This window comes from Manis javanica, chromosome 17 (genome assembly GCF_040802235.1).
Source record: "Manis javanica isolate MJ-LG chromosome 17, MJ_LKY, whole genome shotgun sequence".
NCBI classification, from domain to species: Eukaryota; Metazoa; Chordata; class Mammalia; order Pholidota; family Manidae; genus Manis; species Manis javanica.
Genome location: NC_133172.1, coordinates 47,568,715 through 47,590,201, shown reverse-complemented (window position 1 = coordinate 47,590,201; position 21,487 = coordinate 47,568,715). Strand labels below are relative to the sequence as shown.

The 21,487-nt window shown below is 43.2% G+C and overlaps 2 protein-coding genes across 10 annotated transcripts in view; one reads left to right on the top strand and one right to left on the bottom strand.

Annotated features, from left to right (window-relative positions):
- The first annotated feature begins 132 nt into the window (after nucleotides 1-132).
- TPPP3 (tubulin polymerization promoting protein family member 3) lies at nucleotides 133-3,891 on the top strand. Of its 9 annotated transcripts, none has more exons than XM_037025480.2 (6): nucleotides 265-407; nucleotides 605-751; nucleotides 2,587-2,655; nucleotides 2,778-2,971; nucleotides 3,087-3,240; nucleotides 3,356-3,891. In XM_037025480.2, exons 4-6 carry the CDS (start codon nucleotides 2,784-2,786, stop codon nucleotides 3,542-3,544), a joined length of 531 nt encoding a protein of 176 aa, XP_036881375.1. In that variant the 5' UTR covers nucleotides 265-407; nucleotides 605-751; nucleotides 2,587-2,655; nucleotides 2,778-2,783; the 3' UTR covers nucleotides 3,545-3,891. The 9 variants fall into 9 exon arrangements, with proteins under 9 accessions (XP_036881367.1, XP_036881366.1, XP_036881374.1 ...); XM_037025474.2 differs by having other exon boundaries at nucleotides 2,535-2,655; XM_037025471.2 differs by lacking the exon at nucleotides 605-751 and having other exon boundaries at nucleotides 136-397.
- Nucleotides 3,892-4,008: 117 nt separating this feature from the next.
- LRRC36 (leucine rich repeat containing 36) overlaps nucleotides 4,009-21,487 on the bottom strand; it is a 63,011-nt gene continuing 45,532 nt past the window's right edge. Inside the window, 8 exon segments of the mRNA XM_017649248.3 lie at nucleotides 4,009-8,030; nucleotides 8,032-8,229; nucleotides 10,110-10,224; nucleotides 12,398-12,521; nucleotides 13,327-13,472; nucleotides 14,234-14,399; nucleotides 16,962-17,251; nucleotides 19,754-20,194. Of these exon segments, the coding sequence (XP_017504737.2) occupies nucleotides 8,006-8,030; nucleotides 8,032-8,229; nucleotides 10,110-10,224; nucleotides 12,398-12,521; nucleotides 13,327-13,472; nucleotides 14,234-14,399; nucleotides 16,962-17,251; nucleotides 19,754-20,194 (1,505 nt within the window). The 3' untranslated portion in view covers nucleotides 4,009-8,005.

The window sequence follows — 21,487 nt, the reverse complement described above, 5'->3', positions numbered from 1 at the left end:
ACTTTGGGCCCAGGGTAAGGGGCTGTTTTCCCGTTAAGGGGTCATCCGAGGACATCCAGAACTACAGATGGCTGGTATCTCCGGGCTCGAAGGCGGTGGAGCAGCCCCGAGATCCACAGGATCAGGTTTTCTCAGCAGCCCCGCCCCCGCGGAGCGTGGAGGAGGCAGGGCCAGTAGGAGGAGCCAGCGTGACCTTGGTCACTCTCCCGTTGAGACCGCCCTGGGGGTGGGACTCGCCGTCTCTATGGAGACGGAGAAACAGGGGATAATACGGCGGAACCGCCCGGACTGCAGTCCCGCCCCAGAACCGGCAGGGAGCAGAGCTGTGGAGCCGGCTGATCTCACGTCCGTCAGTCCATTCTTGCGTCCTTCTGTCCATCGAACGCGCAGCCACGAGGTAGAAGCCGGTAGGAGATGCGGGCGCCCGCTACCCTAATGAGTATCCTGCACGATAGGGAAGGGGTGGGGTGGGAGCGGTCTGGAAAGGGTCCCAACTCCGGATTGTACTGAGCTGAGGACGTCAGCTGAAAGGCCTGCCCTGGGCCCCAAGCATTCCCCCCTACCCCCACCCCCATCTTCTTGCTCGGTTGATTGATGACTCCAGCTGTCCCAGAGGGAGCGAGCTGGTGGCCGCAGTTCACGGGCCTGGCGGCTCCATCCATGGCCTGCAGAACCCTGGGAATATGGCCTGCGACTTGACTACACCTGATGAGCCTTGAAATTACCGAGAATCCATCTTCCACAAACAGGAGTGAGCATTGCATGCAGGATCCTGCCAGCACCCTGGGACAAGCATCCTGTGGCATGCAAGCTCCCCCAGACTTTGCCCTTGGTGAACCAAGTGCAGGTGTCTTGGGGCCTCCATGGGGGGTTGCAGTGTAGGGAGAGGGAAGGGGAGTGCAGTGTGGACTGGGATTGTGGGCCCAGAGACTTGTTGCAGTGTAGGAGCTGTAGGTGCTCCCAGTCCCAGAAACTGCAACTCAGGGATGGGTGAGAATGGTTACTGGGGGAGGATTTTCAGTTAAAGCCAATAGTAATTGGAAGGGGTAGTACTGGTGAGCAGGGACACAGGCCATGGTCACCGGAGGCCCTCACATAAAAGACTGAGGTAGAAGATGGTTGCTGAGGACATGATTAGGGTGTGGTCAGGAAGCTGCAGTGGAGGAGGTGGTTGTGCACAAGGGTTTCTTATCACAGGAGTTCTTAGCATAGTACCTGGGAGTCTGGAAATACCTGGATGTGGACACTGGGGGGCTTCAGTGCAGGGCTAAGAGTGTGGCTAGGAGGCTGTGCATGTGTGGACAAGTGGGGGTGGTGAAGGTGTGATCAGCGACTGCAAGTGTGTTGTGAGTTGTGAAGCTCTGGTTAGGGGTCTCAGTATGGGCTGTGGGTGAGTGGACAAGGGGCTCCAGTCCCTGGACTGTAGTGCGGGGCTGAAGCTGTGGTCAGGGAGGCCTCAGTATCTGGCTGTGTTACATGTGCAGGGTTGTGGGTGTGGTCAGAGGACTGCAGTGGGGTCTGTGGGATGTGGGGGACCCTTTAGGGCAGGGCTGAAGGTATTATCGGGGGGCCTAGTGCAGGACTGCTGGTATATGTCAGGATTAGATGCTGAAGGGATGGTTACGGGTGTGGTCAGGGGTAAAAGCCTGAGGGTATGAAGGGCCAGGGCTGAGTGCATACTGCTGTGGGAGTGTAGTCTGGTGTGGCAGTGCGCAAGGTGTGGCCAGGGTATCCTCCATGAAGGGCTGAAGGTGTAGACGCTGGGGAACTGTGCTTCAGTGAATGGTGGAGGTGTGAGGATTACAGGGCCAAGGCCAGAATCCCACCTGCCAACATGCCTCTGGGAGTTCATATCCCACCCATTTTGTGCTCCTCCTCTAATTCAGACTGGGAAGTTACAGCCCCAACAGGTGGCGAGGGGCCAGGAGGCCACAGTTGTGCCCCAGGCACTGGGAGTGCTGGTGGGCCCCACCCGTGGGCCCCTGTTGCCCAGCCCAGCCCAGCCTAGCAGCACTGTGAGCTTCTCCCTGAGCCACCCTGACACCATCCTGCCCTTAGCAACATTCTCCAAGCAGCACCACCCACCCTTAGCAACTGTCTCCAGGCTTCACAAACTGTGGCCAGGCCAGCCCCAAGCTCCTGCTCCCCTCATGTTTTTGTTTAACAGCAAACAGTAACAAGGTGCCGGCTGGGCCAGCTGCACCCCTGCCTAGGGCATGCACCCCTATCCATCCTCTGGCTTCCTCCTCAGCCTGGGCTGGGTCTTGCTGTGTCTTCATGACTCTGACAGACACAGTCGTCACTGAAATACCTGCCCAACCAGCAGCCTGGCCTGGCCCTGACCCAGCTTGGTGTGGAACTCCCAGGGATGGGGGCCTGCTCTGCCACCCTCACTTCCACCCAAGCAGGCCTTGTGCCAGGGCCAGACAAAGCCACGGCCCCAGCTGCTGCCCTCATAATCTTTCTGGACAGTGCCACTCTGTTCCCAGCTTGGTGTGGGCATTATGATTTCATCTTCTGAACTCCACTCTTAGCCAGGACTGGCCTTAAGTGACAGGACCTTTCCTCTTGGGGCTCTTCTTCAAGGCTCTGGGACCCAGGGAGACACCAAGTGCTGGTCCCTTTCCCCAGGCAGCTCAATCTCCAACTCTTAAGGTATGTGGCAGGAGTTCCCACCTAACGGGTTTTAAGTTAGAGGCAGTGATGTTCTGTGCGCTGGGGAGAGGGGGTTGTTGGGGATAGCTTGGCTGGGAGGTGACTGAGATGGGTCCCTACAGGGTGGCATGGCAGCGAGCACAGACATGGCTGGACTGGAGGAGAGCTTCCGCAAGTTTGCCATCCATGGTGACCCCAAGGCCAGTGGGCAAGAGATGAATGGCAAGAACTGGGCCAAGCTGTGTAAGGACTGCAAGGTGGCTGATGGGAAGGTCGTGACAGGAACCGATGTCGATATCGTCTTCTCCAAAGTCAAGTGAGCCCTGGCAGTCCCTGCCTCTGATATTCCCAGAAGGTGGGGAATTGGGGGGCTGGAACCAGGGGTGACATGGAGAAGCGAGGGAAACTCTTGGTACCCACATACCTGGCAGGGGGAAGTCTGCTCGGGTCATCAATTATGAGGAGTTCAAGAAGGCCCTAGAAGAGCTGGCAACCAAGCGATTCAAGGGGAAGAGCAAGGAGGAGGCCTTTGATGCCATCTGCCAGCTGGTGGCAGGCAAGGAACCAGCCAATGTGGGCGTCACTGTAAGTGCCCTGCTGATATTGGGTGGCCATTTAGAGTGATTTTGGGAATCTCAGCTGGGAGTGGAAGGGCTGGGCTCCCTAATCAGGTGCCTCTGGGGAAACTGTGTCCTAACAGAAAGCAAAAGCAGGGGGTGCTGTGGAACGGCTGACCGACACCAGCAAGTACACGGGTTCCCACAAGGAGCGTTTTGATGAGAGCGGCAAGGGCAAGGGCATTGCTGGACGGCAGGACATACTGGATGACAGTGGCTATGTGAGTGCCTACAAGAATGCAGGCACCTATGATGCCAAGGTGAAGAAATGAGGCCTGGCTGCCCCTGGAAGAGGCTCAGGCCTGGGCCTAAGGGGCATGTGGAGCAAGAGAGCCCGGTCCCCTCCCTCCCTGTTGGATCTGCGACCCAGTGCTTGTTGCCCAGCCCCATGGGGCCAGCCCACCAGGCCTCTGGCCCAGACTGCTCTGTGTCCCCTTCCTTTTCCTCTTTCCTCCCTGACTTCCATCCATCTGGGGAGAGTCTGTGCCTCTATTCTCACTGCCCTAACCTAGCCCCAGGCATGGCTAACCCCTGCCTTGCTTGCCTCATATTTAAACTGCTGCTCTGGCCAAGTGCCTAATTCTTACCCAGACCTCAATAAAGGCATTTTTTGTACCAATATGGCCTGGCTGGGAATATGACAACAGAGATAATGGTATTCATACCACACTGACCTCTCCGTTTTATCATCCCCCTGTGTATCACACTGCGGATCCTTCCACTGGTAGCCCTGCCGAAAAAAAGAAACATACCAAGCTCTTTCCATCAGCAGAACCAGACTGCCTGAGGATGCTCCTTGGAGAAATTCAAAGCCTTTTAACTCAGCCCTGACCCAGGGTCCTAACATGACACCTTGCCTTCCTGCAATTAGGGCCTCCGTCTTAGCCTCTCTACTTTTACAGCCAGGTGGGATGAGACAGCAGACTTGGCATAGGCAAGTTGGCAGGGACCCAGTGCTACGGGCCTCAGCTCTAAGCCTGCTGACAGGCCCCTGCTCCAGGGGGCTACCAAGGCCAGTCATTTTGGGCTCTAACTCAGAATATCAGAAAATGCTGGACCAAGAAAAACCTTAGCACTTAGAAAGTTCAACTTCCTGATTTTATAGCTGAGAAAATTGAGACCTAGAGACTGAAGGGTCTTCTGCAGAACAGAGACCGGAACCATGCCTCTTGTCTCCCAGGCCAGCAAGCCCCAGTACTGATTTCCAAAATGGAGGTGGATGGCCAGTGATAGTGCCTGGTACCCTACACCAGCCTCTGGCATGTGAGCCAGGCATCCAACAGTGAAGGGACCTCTTCTAGCTGATTCTCTCATATCTGTTCAACATCCCAGGTTGGGAGATGGGTGGGGGACTCTAGTCCTGAGGACTCCTGGGAGTTTCTGGATCAGCTTTTTCTCCTGAGGCTCTGGGTGTTATTGCAGAGCTATTCCTAAACCCAAGGCTTGGGGACCAATTCTCCTTCCTTTCTGCTGATAAGCAGGCTGGGTGGGACTTAGGGCCTGCCCAGGAAAGGGCAGCTCCCAGGGGTGCTAGAAAGGGCTTAAGAAGCACACAGACACACAAATACCTTCTTTCCCAACCCAGGTAACAAGGCAAAGCAGCAAAACTGTTTATTCCCTCAACTCACAGGTTGTTCTGGGATGTCCCTGCCCCAGGAGGCCCCGTACTCCCTTGAGCCCAACTTCACTTGGAGTTGGGGTGTAGAGGAATTGTGTAGTCCAGGACAGGAATGCTGGGAAGGTGACGTGGGAATTAGAGGGTAAGATCAGCGCCTAGGCACGGCAGAGCTCTGCCTAACAGCTGACAGCTGTGGGCTCCTACTGTCTTGCCTTACATCGCCCAGGGAAGAGTTTCAAAGACCTCTACTTCTCCCATCAGCAAACAGTGAGAGGAATGATTCCTCCAGCCTTGGCGGATTTGTTTGAACTGCATGCAAGCTTACTTAAAAGAGCATAATAGGAGTAGAACCCGAATCCTTCTGGCATTCACTTACTAAAATATCCTCAGAGTGAAAGTGTTTAACTGTATTGCAAACTGGTCCAGGCTATTCTGCTATTAAGCCTAGGTGAGAGTACCATCCAGTGTATAGGACAGCAGCAGCTCAGCCCCTCCAGGACTGGCTATGTAGTGTTAAAGGAGCCCAGAGAGAGAATTGGCTGAGTCCCAAAACTCCACATTGTAAGAATAAAGCGCTCCTTCTTCTTGAAAAGTACAGACTGAGGGAAATCAAGGCCAGCCCAGAGTCAGGAAGATTCTTAAAGACTGATGGGTCTAGCAGGATTTGGTACATGGCAGCAATGGACCAACAACACCACTTAAGCCCTTCAGTTATCACTTCATCCCCCACAGCCTCCTGGTGGTGGAAAGCTTTGGGTACTCTTGCTAGCAAAGCCAGGTGGGTAAGATGAGAGGTTAGGATCTGTGGAATGGAGCCGTTAAAACCCTCTGTGTATAGCTGGTGGGAAGGCCAAACCTGTCAGAGTGGCCCTGCCTCTCCTTTTGGGCGCAGAACATCCCTGAGGACCCAGTTTCCATCCCAGCCCTGTTTCCTTCTTTCTCCCAATAGTGCCAGGTCTAGGGTAACAAATTCTTCTCCACTTACTTTCTACTTGTTTCATGGGCCCTAGCATCCATGTTGAGCCCACTTAGCCCCACAGGGTAACAACTCTTTGGTCTTTCTCTTGACTCCACAAATCCCTACACCTGTCCTCTGGACCAAGGGCTACCCAGGAAAAACCAGAAACACAGCCAACTTTCCCAGGAGTGGCTAGCAACCCTAGAGAGGTTCTGGCCTAGGGTAGGGCTAGCCACTTTTCAGTGATAATAGAAAATGGGGTGGAAGGTGACTAGTCTGGGTCAGGCTTCTTGCTCATCCTTACAGGTACCCTGAATAGGTTGTAGGGCTGGCATTATCAGATATTCATAGGAGAAGGAAGTGGCGGGGGGGTGTTGTAGGAACAAATAACGTTATTTTCCCCTCTTGTCCAGTAAGTTGGCCTGTACCCTGGGCTGGGACCCTGAAATATGACAATTCGGGGCTGCAAGTATACTGGCCAAGGCTACCCTCCCTGGGCAGGGCTTAGACCCTCAATGGGGCCAAGACAAGCCCAGGAAATTGGCAGGGGGTGGGCAACTGCTGTTCTTACTGACATTTCCAGAGAGCATGAGCTCACTCTCTAGCTCCTTCAGAGAGACATGCAGCTCAAAGAAACATGGATCTTTTGTATATGCTCCTTTTGGGAACCCACATAAAATCCAGAGGTCTGTGGATTTTATTTATAACTTAGAAATGTGTGATCTTAGATGTGATCTTCATGTCTTACTATTATGGCAATAGCTGTCCTTCCCTACACAGCACCTGGGTCAGGGGAGCAAATATGTGTCTAATCTTTCCACCTGGCCTCTCTCTCTGACATGACCCTGAAGATGAAACATGGCATTAGTTTGACAGTCCTTTGCCCTTTACACACTCTGTGGCAACCCTGAAGCAGAAATATATACAGAGCCACTTTTATTATCTTTTCCCATAGATTTTCAAATAATCCATCAGGATTAAAAGAGAGATTGTGTCTTCTCCTGAAACACAGGGTACTCATATGTAAAGCCGATGCTGAGCCCAAAGCTAAGATTCAGAAACCACATCTCTGTTCTGCACTGCAAGAGCCTTCTCTCTCATCCCTCCAGCTCCTCTCTGGTCCTCCCTAGGCCATCAAACCATTCTTATAGAGAAAGCTTTTCAAACACAACTCTGCCACTCCTTTGCCTTCCCAACCTAAAGTCTTCAAGGAGCCGTATAACTTAGCTCCTATTTATCTCCTCTCAGCTCCTCAGTTCCCTAAATGAACCATGTTCCTTCCCATTTCATGGCTTTTTGCTTTGCCTGGTGACCTCCTATTCATTCTTCAGGTCTCAGCTGAAAGATCTTTTCTTTAGGGGATATTTTCCTGACACTACACCCCCAGGTTATAACAGGTCCCCCAGTTATATACTCTCATGGTACCATGACCTAATATCTTCCCTGCCCTTCGATCTCTCTGGGATCTCCAGAATCTTCTACTCTGCGCTCTTGGCCTGGGAGGCTCTGCACCTCCACTACCTGCTACCATTGTCTTCATTCTGCAAGCTTCCACTCAAACATGTTCTCACTGGCACCTTCTCCAATTCCCCAGAGAAGGAAATACCTACTCTCTCTCTTTCCAGGGCACCTTTAGGCTTTTATTCTGATCTGTTTGGTACCAATACCAAGCTTTGAGCTCTATCACATGACATTTTGCATTTCTCCCTGGCTAAACTGTTGCCTGGCGCAGTCACCAGATATCACTTTTATACTACGGTGGGAGGAAACCCAAAAGATGTTTGATGAATGAATCAATATGGATTCTCTTAAGTTTCTTCTAACACAAACATACCTGGCCATGGATATTCTTTTTTAACCTCCTTTTTTAACCACACAGGTTCAAGCAATACTTGGGAAAAATGTTGAGTAGTTTTTCCTTTTTGACATTTTCAGCCAAATGTTTCCATGTAATACAATGCCTAGGACTAAGTGCCCACTATTTCTGTGGGCAGAAAGAATGACTTGATGGGAGGAGATAAAAATAAATAAAAGGAAGGACCAATATAATGTAATAAGATTTTTTCTTAATCTTGTAGGTAAATACCACCTTACCGGTGGCAATGACAGAGTCCCCTAGGGTCGAGAGGTGAGCTGCAGGGAGGGGTTTAGTGCTAGCTAGCTCCATAAACTAGGCTCTGGAACAGTCTGAGACACTCTGTATTACATACTGACCCATGTCATGTGCCACTGGTGAGGAGGAAGACAGCATGCTTTTCCCAAAGGGTGATGATCTCTCCAAACGATGACTCTTTTCAGGAGGCAGGAGTGCTTTCCTGGAATAACCTTTTTGCTCTTTATTCAGCTGCTGCAGCAGATACTCATTAGTTATCACCAGGGATCTGAGGCACAGGGGAAAAGGCCATCATGAAATCATAAAAGCAAAGTAGATGTCATTAAGACCTGAAATGTTTGCTAGACAAATGTAAAATGAAGTAACATCTTTAAATAGAAAGAACTGTCCGATTCATGAGTGGTTATTTTAAAACCAGACCAACAGTGTCTTATTCATTACAATTGTTTGATTGTGTTCCTGACTGACTGTAGCAATAACATAGTTCACATTTTATATAGTGATTGTTCTATTATTTCCAAAGCACTTTCGATGAGGTAAGTAGAAGCAATGCGAGATTGGCACCTGACCAGGCCTCCAATTTCTATCTCCAAATCTTAATTTCTACTTCTTCTAATCTATCCTGCCTTTGCAATTAACTAATGGTGTACTCATGGCTATATTCTTGGACTCTATATTACCATGAAATGCTGAAAGCCATCAGAGACTGACCAAAAAAAAAAAAAAAAGCATGCCCAATGCTACTCACTGTAGCACTATTTGTAACAACAGAATACTGTCAACCTAAATGTTCATTAATAGAAGACTGATTAAACACATAATTAAGTCTTATGAGGCTATAAAAAGGAATGAGAACTCTATGCACTGCTGTGAACTGATTTCTAAGATAAAATGTTAAAGCAACATTATGCCTCTTTTTATGTAATAGAGTGGAATACAAATGCATACCCACACCTACAATGGGAGGCTAGTAGGAGGGAAGAATAGAGACAGATAAGGAAGCCAAATTTGTCTGAATTTATTTTATTTTGTAGATTGATTTTGGGACCATGTAAATGTTTTACAAAATTATAAAACAAGATTAAATCAAAATAATTAAAACATTCCCTATCAATCAAAAGCAAAATGAAACAAATCAAACCTTTATATTGACAATTCAATTAACAACCCACAAAGGAATTATTTCAAGTTACTTTAAAACACAGCAGTTTGACAGTATATCACTACAGAGACATACCTTAATGTTCTCGATGTGTGGTCCCCAGACTAGCACCAACAGCCCCAGTGGAAACGTATTAGAATTGCAAATTCTCAGTTCCCAGCCCAGATGTGCTGAATCAGACATTCTGGGGGCTGTGGCCCAGCAATCTGCATTTTAGTAAGTTTTTCAGGCGATTCTGATGCACAGCCAAATTTGAGAACCATGACTTTATGTTGCTTGCTCTACTTTTATGTTTGAAATATAATGAAAAGTTTTTTTAAAAAAAGCCATCCAGAGTGGATCTGGGTTTAATCCTCTGAATATGAAGCTATTCCAAGGAAAATCAGGAAGTAAAATCAGGGGCTGAAGGTTTGGGGATGGGGTTCTTATTTTTAAACTTCATTGGAAGTCCTAGTAAAGGTGTTTGGCAAACCAAAATGTCAAGGGCTTCTCTAAATATACCGACAGTCTTGAGGCCTCTTCTGGTTTGTGTAGCCTGCATACTGAGGGTACAGTTTTTTGTTGAGGCTGGTGGTACTGAGTTTCTCAGAACAAGTACACTGGATTCTTCCCCTATCACTCACTCTCTCTGAGGGCTGCACATCTCTTCTGTGACCAAGAGCAGGCAGGCATTTTCCTGATTTTAGAGGTACATAGTGATCAAGAAAGTTAACTGACTCAAAGAAAGGTCCTGTTGGATCCAGAGAGAAACTACTTATTACTGAGGTGTTGCAACCAACCAATGTCAGCAAAGACATTTAGTCCCTGGTGTGTTCTAGAAAGCAGTACTTTGGTCCCAGAGCTAACTGGCCTAGATACAGAAGGTTTACACACAGAATGGAGTTAATTTGAAAAGTATATAGATATTAACTTGCCCAGTAAAACAGAGGAGATAAAGGAAAGTAAGCATCTGCTTCCAGAAGCCAGCTAGACAGACCCTCTCCTACCTCTGACTTTCATGAAGGAGGGTCACTGTCTCCTCCAGCTTTTTCAGCTGGGCAAGCTCCTGGTTTAGGCAAGCCACCTGCATGTTCAGCTGTTGGTTTTTGCACAGAAGATCATCTACAAAGGTTTCAATAGCCAGGGGTGAGCAGGATTCCAAGAGGCTAGTCTTTGAACAGAGCTTAGGTAGTCAGGTGGACATCCCAAAGAATTGGGGGCCCCACTGCACCCACCTCCACACACAATTCCCATTCCCTCCCTTAGAGATAACAGATATGGTGGCAATGGAGAGATCTGAATTAAAATTCAACCACTTAATATTGCATGTTAGTTCACTTTTCTGAGTTACTAGAGCTAATCACCCTGCCTATAGCACTGTTATGAGAATTTAATGAGACACGTCATCATTTAGCATAGGCACAAATATTAGGTCTCTCTGTATTTTCTATTTTAGTTTGTAAATGTATGCCTTTCTCTCCCTACTGAGTCTGTAAAACACCTAGAACTGTGTCAGGCACATAGTAATAGCTCAGTGAGCACTTATAGAAGCTGAATTTGTAGCCACTCATACTTAGGCCTCCCAAATATGTTACCACTGCCTACAATAAAGATTGAGTAAAAGCACAGGAACTCTGGTCCTAAGGAAGTCAGTCATCTAAAACTTTAATATGCTTACAAATAACCTGGGGATCTTATTAAAAAATAGATTCTAATTTGGTAGGTCTGAAGTGAGGTTCAATATTCTAAATGTCTAACAAGCTCCCATGTGATCATATTGCTGACTTTTTTGGAAAAAAAGTAGTAAGGTTCTAGAAGCTGGGAAACAGGGCTGCAATAGCTGTATTTACCCCCAGTAAGCCAGTATAGTAGGCCTCATGGCTGATTGAAAGCAGTTATCTCATGAACAAACACCTACTTATTTTCAGAGTAGGTGAGTGGAGATGCCTTGAGGCTTCTGAGAATCAGACAGTGATAAGCTTCATCTCTGAAAATTCAGTGTGACTTCCAAAACAAGTTTTTCATATAATCCAAATGCTCATGTTTGCTTAGGGGTGCTGAGCTGGAGGTTTAAAGTCAAGGGTAGACTTTATCTAAAATACTGGCTTAGACCATGCTAATAATAAAGTAGTACAAATCAAGAATTCAATGGGATATTATTTTTCACTTATTACAATGGCAAAAATTAAAGAAAAATACCCAGTGTAAGCAAGGGCAGAGTGAAAAGGGCATTCAAATACACTTATTGCTGATGTGAATGTAAATCAAAATAACCTTCCTTGGGAGTAATTTGGCAATGTGTAACAATGTGCCTCAAAAATATCCATATCTTTTGACCCACTAATTTTACTTCTAGGAATTTCTACTAGGAAAAGTCTGAAATGTAAACATAGAGTTATATAATAGATATAAATAGCCACATTATTTATTATAGTATAAATATTAGGACTGTCAGCTCCATCAGAAGGAAAGAAAGACAATCTCAGAGAAGCATTTTCACTCTAGAGTCTTCTTCCATTTCAAGTCTTTTGAGTGTTTGGAAACTCCTTAGAATTATTTATAATATTATAAATATCACAACTTTATAATAACTATCATTAAAAACAACTATATAAAGGACTAGATAGGTAAATATGGCATATTTATGTGATATTACAGGAAATGCCAATGCTGTTAAATTAATCTTAAGATGTAGAAACTAGATTGGTGATTGCCTAGGGTAGAGAGTGGGGGAAACTGCACAAGGGTCTGAGGGAACTTTCTGGAATAACAGAAATTTTCTGTATTTTGATTGGGGTGGAATTAAATGAGTGTATATATTTGTCAAAACTCATCAAATTTAAAATGTATGCATTTTGTATTTTAATTTATTTTTTATTATTGTAAATTATTTTTTAAAAATCAAGACACAAATATAAGTGCTGAGTTAAAAATATATGTATAAGGGTATGATGAAAGAAAATATACCAAAAACACTAATGGTAGTTATTGCTGGGTAATGAGGTTATGTTTTCCTTTTATTTTTCAAACTTTCTAGAAGAAACATGATCTCCTGCTATAATCAGAAGAAACAAGTGTCATTCTCAAAAATAATGACAAAAATAACAATCTGTACTTGCTTTACACTGAGAAAGAACTTCATTTGGTAACTCAAGCCACCTCCATTACAACTCTGAGGAAAGATGATTTTTTCCATTTAGGAAGCCATGTGAGCTCTAGATGAGCTTATTAAACAAGTTATCTCAAAACAAACAGTTGTCTTGGGACACATCACACGTTGCTTTCCTGAACTTACCATAAGTGTGCGACTGGTGCCCACTCACAACAGAAGTGGCAGCATCTTCCTCCAAATGCTGGATTTTTTCTGACAAAATGAGGTTTTCCTCCAGTACTCTGACCAGTTTTTGCTTCAAACTTTCCTTTAGATCAGAAAACAAAATACAAATACATTAAGAGTCTGAAATTCTTTGGAGTACTTTTAGAAGACTGAAAGAATCTTTCTTCTGTTTAATGATAAAATGAAGGTCATCAGCACCTCTCTTTGACTTTTCACTAGAATTTTAATTCACTGATAAACATAGCTGGAGTGCAGCAAACTAATTTATCATATAGAGTTGCGATCCTTCCTGTGGGTTACCCACTATTCTTGCGGAACAAGTGGCCATTTTGACAAGTGGCCAGAATTCAGAGTCATCTATCTTAAGTTTCTAGAAACTGAACTTGTCTGAAAATCCTCTAATGTTAAGAAAAGGTGGGAGTTGGGGGGAGCCTAAGGATATGAGTCTCTTCTTCCCCTCCCAGCGCCAGCAGCCTGATGCTCTAGAAGTGGTCTCTGGGTCAAGGGTTTCTGCTCTATCAGAAGGGAGGAAAGATAATCACAGAGACATATACTTTCCCTCGTTGGAATCAAACCGTAATTCTCAAAATTATGACCCTAGCCATTTTCACTCTCCCTCTCTCTCTCTCTTTTTCATTTCAAGTCTTTCTTTAGAAACTGGGTTAGGGCTAAGATTGGGGAGTCATCCCTGCAGAACCTCCAAGTTGTCTCTGTCCAAGCGAGCTTTGTGTTCCTGATTTGCCTAGACTGGCTTCTCTATATTTCGGTTCAGAACCACCTAAGTGTTCATGGCGATGATGATCTTTATGACACAGAGCTGTTCTAGTCTTGCTGCTTTGTCTTCTATGGCAAAGGAAGAGTAGGAAAGGAAGATGAGAGAGGCGCACCATGTCGCTAGGGACCACCTGCCCAGCCTCCTTCAGTTCCATCTCCCTCCTACAGAAGGCTTTTGGTGTGTCTTCAGGATGTGAGCGACACCACCGCTGAGAAGGAGCAGGGACTACCAAGGTCAGAAGCAAATCTCGAGCAGGACCTGCCAAAAATTCAAATTTAGCACACAGGCCAATCTTAAAAGCTAAAGTACAGAATTCCTAGTCAATAACTACCAGCTTTGTAGACAAATAGGGTAATCTGATACCCCTTTTTAACAAGAATTTACTAAGTGGCTGTAAGAGGCGTTTCATGATGGATAAGAAGTTATATTCCACATCCTCTATGGAGAAACAACAGACCCTCACGAGTGTGGGCTCTGTGGTATTCTCTAGTCACTGATGAGTGATTTCTGGGAATAATTTCCTACAAAATGAGAGTAAAGGGTCAATGTGGGATAAGTAACTAACTGTGCCAAGACTTCTTCTCCTGTATGTTCATTTGGTCATTCAAGTTTTTCAAATCATAACATTTCAACAAGCATCTCAGAACTGTGATGATCAAACCCAATTTCTGTTGTATTAATTTTTGGCACTTTCCCAAAGATCATAAAATTCTTTTGTAACCATTAACATGACCATGCTGTATTTTACTTATCTTGTCTCTCTACATATTACCAAAAAACTAAAACAAAAGTCAGAGGAGAAACAAAACAACTGGCACATGAGGGAAGAGTGCTGACAAAAAAACAAATAGGGAAGAAGAAGATTATGAGAAAAATACAGATTTGTCAATTACTGTGTTACTGAAAAATTTTAAGTGATTATGAGAACAATTTTCCTTGCAAGTTACGGGGGCTGACTGTCTTTTATCAGAACACAGAGTAGAAGCAAGGCCTGAACCCTAAACTAAGAATGCACTTACCAAGGAACTTCTTGTTAAGGAGGAGGGAGCCAGAGCCATTCCAGTGCTTATCCACAAGCTCCAGGAGCTGTCTGAGGACAGTGGCCACATGGGAGGTTCTAGCAGAGATTGGGGGACTATGGTTTCCTGGCAAACCATGAAAACTGCCCAGGTCACTAGAGAGAGACTCAAGAAAAAAAAGCAAAAAGCCCCAACTGATTGTCATGCTTACACAATAAGGAAACTAAGAATCCAGACTTAAAGTGTTAACATTAAAAAAAAAAGAAAGCAAGATGGTTTCATCTTTCAGTTTAGATTTGAATAGAATATTAAATAAGGCAAATACAATAACATATTCAAGGATAATCTCAAAGGTAGCAGTTTGTACTATTATAATTTTCTGTAGAGATTTTCAAGAAAACAAAAAATGTTTGACATCCACGTCCATGGATCAATATATTTTCTGCTATGTAATATAAAAAGATTTGACCTACAAAACATTTTTTAAATAAAAATAAAATGGGGAGCAATTTAATAGTATAATTCATAATAAGCTTATATGATAATACATAATAAACATAAAATGAATATTTACTGTCTTTAGTTTTTCATGCATTGGTAATCCTATATGTTGCATGGATGACTTGGAATCTTACATATGCCTTTATGTATTTTCTTTCATTTTATCACAATATGGTAAGAGTTGAGGATAATGCTTATGGATACTGGAATAATTCTGTACTTTTTACAAGTCTTTTAATTTTCAGCAAATTATACCTCATGGCTTTTTAAAAATTAATTTTTATAATTTATCTATGATTCTAAAGTCAGTTGGTTAAAAATAAATTTTCTAATCACAAATTTATGTTCAGTTTAATTATGTGTATCATGAGATTATTTTTTGTAACTTTTTAAATGCTCCTTTTGATAATTTTCTGATTTACACCTTTTTTAGAAATTGAACAGTATATTTCTTTTACATTTATATTCAAGTAGCTCTTAGAACTTTCCATAAAAAAATATATATAAATAAAAAAAATATTTATATTTTTTTCCATATAAAAAAAAATGTATCTTTTGTTTTATATATATGTATGTTATATAAAAAGAAAGAAATGGGACTTTTTAAGGTGGTCCAGAAAAGTGCACTGAGATTTGCTGTTTTAACAATATTACATGAAATAGAGATGAAAAAATTTCCTAGAAGATGTCTTATTAATATAGAGTCGCTGTATCCTCACACTAAATACATTAATACACAGTGCTCTTGTCTGGAAAAGTAGGCATCCGTAGCTGAAAATGGAAAAAAAGGGACCAAAAAGCCCAGAAAGTATCACAAGACTGCCCCCTTTGGTGCACAAAAATTATAACCACCTCCAAAGTTCTGAAAACTGAATAGAAAGTATTTAAAGAGTCAAACAAAAACAAGACCCAAAACGCTTGTACATCCATGCCAATGTGTGAAAAGATTTTCAATGACTGAAAAATAAGTGACTAGAATAGTTGTTTTTGACCAAATTCCCTGCTTCCCTACAGAGCAATAAATAAATGATGAGATGACTCATATGACAAAGGATTCGAGGAAGAAAATGCCTTGAGAACTGTGGTTCCTTTAGCTAAAGAGAGAAGGTTTCAGGATGGAAGTAAGGCCTGAAAAAAAATTAATTTTCAAACAGATGAAATGACAGTGGAAGGCATTCTCCATGAAAGGATGTCTGCAAAGGCAGTGACAAAACTTAGTTACTGAGCAAGAACTGAAGAATAAATTTCTGTTTTACAACACTATCATACTACAATTTTATAAAATGAATTATACTGTATATGTGGGTGTCGCGCGCCCCGTCCTCGCCGGCAAGAACAGCACGCAACAACAGCAGGATTCTTCTGCAGAAAGCTTTATTCTTCAGCTCTTTGTGAAACAAATGAGTTGGGCAGGACCCAGAGGGGAAGGAGAGGCTTGCTTATATAGTTCTCATGCTCTGACCTGGTTGGTGCGGCTCCATATGCCTTATTAGCATAACAATTTGGTGGGTCTCATTGGTCCTTATGCCAAGGCGCAATTAGCATGTAGTTTAGTGGTGTGGGATGATTTGTCATTAGGAAGTTCGGGGCCTTCCGGCTGCCCTGCATTGGGCGCTATTTTCTGAGCGCGGCTGCCAACATGTGGGAATGGTTCTTGATTTGTCATTCATTCTCTGAATCAATTAGCTAAAAATCCCTTGAATAATCAGTCTAACTCATCTGAGGCTTGCTGCTACTTTAGGAAAAAACTGGAATAATTTTAATTTCTAGACAGAAAAGCAATGCTTTTAGAAGAAAGGTCTCAAGAAAGTTAGCCATTTGTGGCCAAGCAAATGTGTTAACATGATAAGATCATAAACATCATTGCTACAAAGACCACTCTTCAGCTAACCCTGAGCCCCTAGCAACTTCTGTATTCCTTTTGTGGTAGGTGTTGTCCACCATTTCTTATTATCAAAGTACTCCCCACCCTGTTTATGCTCTGAAAGTAGATTAGGGACTTTTCTCCCTGTGACAGAAATGAGGAAATGCAGCATGAGGGGAATGACTTTCCCAAAGGCAGAAGAATCACAGGCTTCGGCCTGGCAGTATTAACCATCTGCCTCAGAAAATCCCTTTTAATTTGTAGCACTCTTGGTCAGAACCACCACCACCACCACCAACAGAAGCCCATTCTCTATTCGATCTGATATGTCTCTTGCACAAACACAAACAAGCCAACACTTGCCTCACTGCCTGTAGCATCTCTGAAACCATGCTTTGGAATCAGGGTGGCAAGGATATTGTCCTTCTGCTTGAATTCTCTCCTTGATGGGCTTAGAGACCTCTTGGTCAAACGTTCTCTGTTTTCTGAAGTCCCAGTAGGCAACAGCAGTGTTCGAAGAGAGTCTCCCAGGATGGAGTTGTTTGGGAATGAACCGTGTACTGGTGCTAAATCACTGACGCTGGTAGATAATTGTTGCTCTACATTGAACAGCAGAGCAGGGTCACTGTTGAAATGGGTTGTCGCATACAGATCTGTGAAGGAAACAGGCTGGGACATGAACCTGTCCTTCAACTCTTTTATGTCTCACTTCCATCCTTACCCCACCTGGAGTCCAAAGGTCATAATCACCTCTCCTTAGTATACCCCCTTACTCTCAGGATCTTTTTTCTCTTTTCCTCTGTCTGACAAAACCCCAAGTCTGGTTAAATCCAACTGTCTACATTCTTCATGCCTATATTTGGGAACTGGCTGGAAAACAACATGCATCTCTTCTTACAGTCTTCATTTTAAACTCATGACCTTAACTGGCCCTTGTCCTGTTCAGCTATCCAAACACATTACTCTAGTCAATTTACTCTTCTATTCTCTGAAATAATTACTTTACATTTCTCTTCTCAAACTTCTGACACCTTCTCCTCCCTCCTCCTCTTTTCTTCCTCCTACCTCTCTCAGGTACTATCTCTTTATTTCCCTGGAAAAAAAAAAAAAAGAGGCAGTTAAAGAAAACATCTACATGATCCCACCACTAAATCTACCAACTCACCTATATTTGTACCCAAAAGTTCTCTGCCTTTTTGTTATGAGATGAATTGTCTGTGATTCTATCTGAGGCCAATTTCTCTACTGGTGGACTGGATTCCAACTCCTCTTGACCACCCCAGGACTTTTTCTCTTTTGTCACTTTTCTCTTCTACATCATTAATTTTTCCTCTGCTGGATCACTTCCATCACAATTTGCTTGATCCCGTCCTCACTCCATCAACAGTTCCATTTCTCTGCTCCCCTTTACTGCAAAACTCCTTCAAGGGACTGTATATATTTGGAAACTCTATTGCCTCTCCTCCAATTCTTTGTTAAACTCACCTCAATAAAGCTTTTATTAACCATGTTTCTCTTGAAGCTGCTCACTAATGCACTGCCAAGTAACACAATCACTTCTCAGTCCCAGGCTCACTCTCTCTCTATTAAAAGACATCTGACATAGTATTGACCACTCCCCGTCTTTCTTGAAACACGTTCTTTACTTGGCTTCCAGGACACCACTCCCTGTTGGCTTTTTTTCCCTATGTTATTGGCTGCTTATTTCTTGCTCTCCATGCTGGTTTCTCTTCATCTATCAGATTGATAATTGTTGGGGGGTCAAGATTAGTCCTCACATCTCTTCTGTCTGTAGTCACTTCCCCGGGGAAATCTCTTGCAATCTTTTTAAATGCCACTTATACACTTTTAATTCTCAGCCACACCTTCTTCCCTGAACTCCAGACTAATACGTCTAATTATCAAATAGGCAAAATTATAAAAAGTTTTAATAGGTACCTCAAACTTACTTAGGATATCAAACTCTTGATATCTATCCTGTTATGAAACCTATTCCTCCCACTCTTTTCCATCTTAGTAAATGAAAACTCCGTTCTTCCAGTTATTCAGACTCAAAACCTGGGAGTCACCCTTGACCTTTCTTTCACACTTCTTTCTCAATCCATCAGCAAGTCATGGGGTGTTATGTTCAAAACATATTCAGCATCTGACTGTTTTTTACCATCTCCACCACTATCTTAATTTTTAAATTGAAAAAAATGTGTATCTTTGCTCCCCATTGTCTATTTTCAACCTAGCAGCCAGAGTAATTCTTAAGTTAGAGCATGTCATTCCTCTGCTACAAACTCTCCCAACATCTTCTGACCTCACTCAGAATAACTGTCTGGCTACTTAACTTCATCTACACATTTTACCTCGCTCACTCTGCAGCCACAATGCCAAGCATATTCCAGCCTCAGGAGCTTTTCACTTACTTTTTTCCACAGTCTGGAAGATTCTTCTCTCAGTTATCTACATGGCTTACACTCTCATTCCATTCAAGTCTACTCTTATATCTTTCGAGAAAAGCTTTCCCTAGCATTCTGTCTAAAACATCACCTCCTCATTACTTCCAATATACTTATACTATTTTTCTTCATAGTGTTTTGCCTGACATGTATTTATATGTTAACTTGTTTATCACCTGTCTTATCTCTTTAGAATGGAAGCTCCATGGAAGTATCAATTTTTTTTTATTATGGTAAAATAAACATGGAACTTTATTTTTGTTTGCTAGTTTATCTGCAGAGCTAGAACAGTATCTGGCACACAGCATAAATTTAATAAATTTTGTTGAATAAATTAAAAAGTAACTGAAGAATGGTCTCTAGTTTTCAGGAAAAACCTGAAACTAGCTTTTTTTAAAAAAGTAGCTCAGAATGAAAGTGACTTTGGCCAGAGGAGATTAGATATACAAGAAATATATCCTGGGCTGCTATTTAATTAAAATAACATATAGATATGAAGTTCACATTTCTACAAATTTTCTCTAATATACCTAACATGTTAAACTCATGCCCTGCAGATTTCTGCAGTTTCAGTGGACCACTGGTGATCATGAAATACAATTTAAGAAATGCTAATGCAATTTAAGAAATGTTAATTCTAAAATTTTCAGTTATAACTCTATCTTCATGCCTATGAAAAAGGCCTATAAACTGACAGGAAGCTATTACCTGAACTAAGCTTCAAAAGCCTCCGAGTGCTAGAGTCAGGGTTTGACAGAGAAGTCAGTAAGTCTCCACAAGAATGGGACGTGATGCCCTTGATGTCATTTGAAGGCTTTATGCCATATTCTTGGTAGTTCTTGTTTCTCTGAGGCCTTTTACCAAGACATCCATGCAGGGAAAGATTTTGACAATGGTGACCATCATGATTTTCTAGTCCATCATCTGAAGGCAACTGATAAGGATGAATCTGGCTGGAATCACCCACATCCAGGAGTTTACCCAATGAGGCATCATGGGTGAGCTGGTAAGTATCAGGTTTTGGTATCAAGTCCTTTTCTGGAGAAGAACCTGAAGACTTATTGTCCAAAACAGATATTTGGTACCCTTCTCTAGCCATCTTCTCTGGGGATTGGACTGTGGACTGCCGTGGCAAGTAGTGTCTGAATTCTAATCACCACCAAGGGGAAAAAAAACACAAACTATAATGAGAATTCTTCTTGGCCCAGTTAAGGTACCTCTGTTCACTGGAAATATTTCTATCTACCAGAAAAAGTCCTCAGGAAGAGACAGTTTACAGTTTTGATAAATGGTAGCATAAAGGGATGAAAGGGCTTCTACACATAACAACAACAAAACATGTTGGACATTGTGTAAACAGTAAAGAATATGTAACATTCTGGAGATAAAGTTCATGTCAACTTAATCCCCTAGAGACTTCCTCCTAAAACTACAGTGTCATAGTTTTCTAGACACTATTTTCACATAAAAAATTTTGGTGTAACCCCACATGACAATAGTTGTGCTCTTTTGTGTTCAGTCTCTAGATAATAATTGGCAGGTCTATGACTTCATAGACTTCTTGAAATAAAGCTAAGCCCACTCCCATCCCAAAACTCCACCTCAAGGTTCTAGGTTCATGCACAGAAAACCAGTATCCTATGCCAATCAAATGGCAGGGAATGCAAAGCCATGAAAACCCCTAACCCAGATACAAAGCATTTCTCTCATATAGCTGTATCTGTCATCTCCAAAGAGCCTGAGTGGGGCAAGTGGAGCAGCAAACAAAAAGAGAAGTCTTTGTGCTCTTTGGGGATTTCAGTGCTTCATATGCTCGAAAGTTTTCCTTAGGAAACAAAAAAAATGATATCTGAGTTAGTCTCATTAACTGTAAAAAACAGAAACAAATACCTCCTATCTCTATAGGACCTATAAGAATATCAGTGTTTTAGCCAGGGCCAGACTATACAGTGGAGAGAAGGCTGTAAAGCAATAACTTTATATGACAAAAAGAATCTAAGAACAAGTAATGAGATTAGGTAATTTAGACTATCCTGTGGAAGACATTAAAAAAGTAGATGACATATGTTCTCAAAAGCATCAAAGAGCTAACAAGCTGGTGCAGAAAATTTCTAAGCCAAAATCTAGGGAACACCACGAATTTATATGGGTAAGTCTAGCACTTAAGTCACTCTTACCACAAGGAGTTTTAGGGTAACAGGGACAAAAGTCTAAGTCCAGGATCCATCCAAGCTGAGTAGTAAGACAAACTACCCCTATACGTCCCCCACCAACACACACATTAAGATGGAACACTAAGCAGGATACAACCTTCAGAGTAAGGGTAAACTGGAAATAAACCAGTCCTTGTACTAACTGGTAATCAAGGTTTGCATCATCTGGGTAGTCTAGAGGACTTCTAGCCTTGAGCTTGGATTAAGGTGATCCAAGACTGTGATAGTA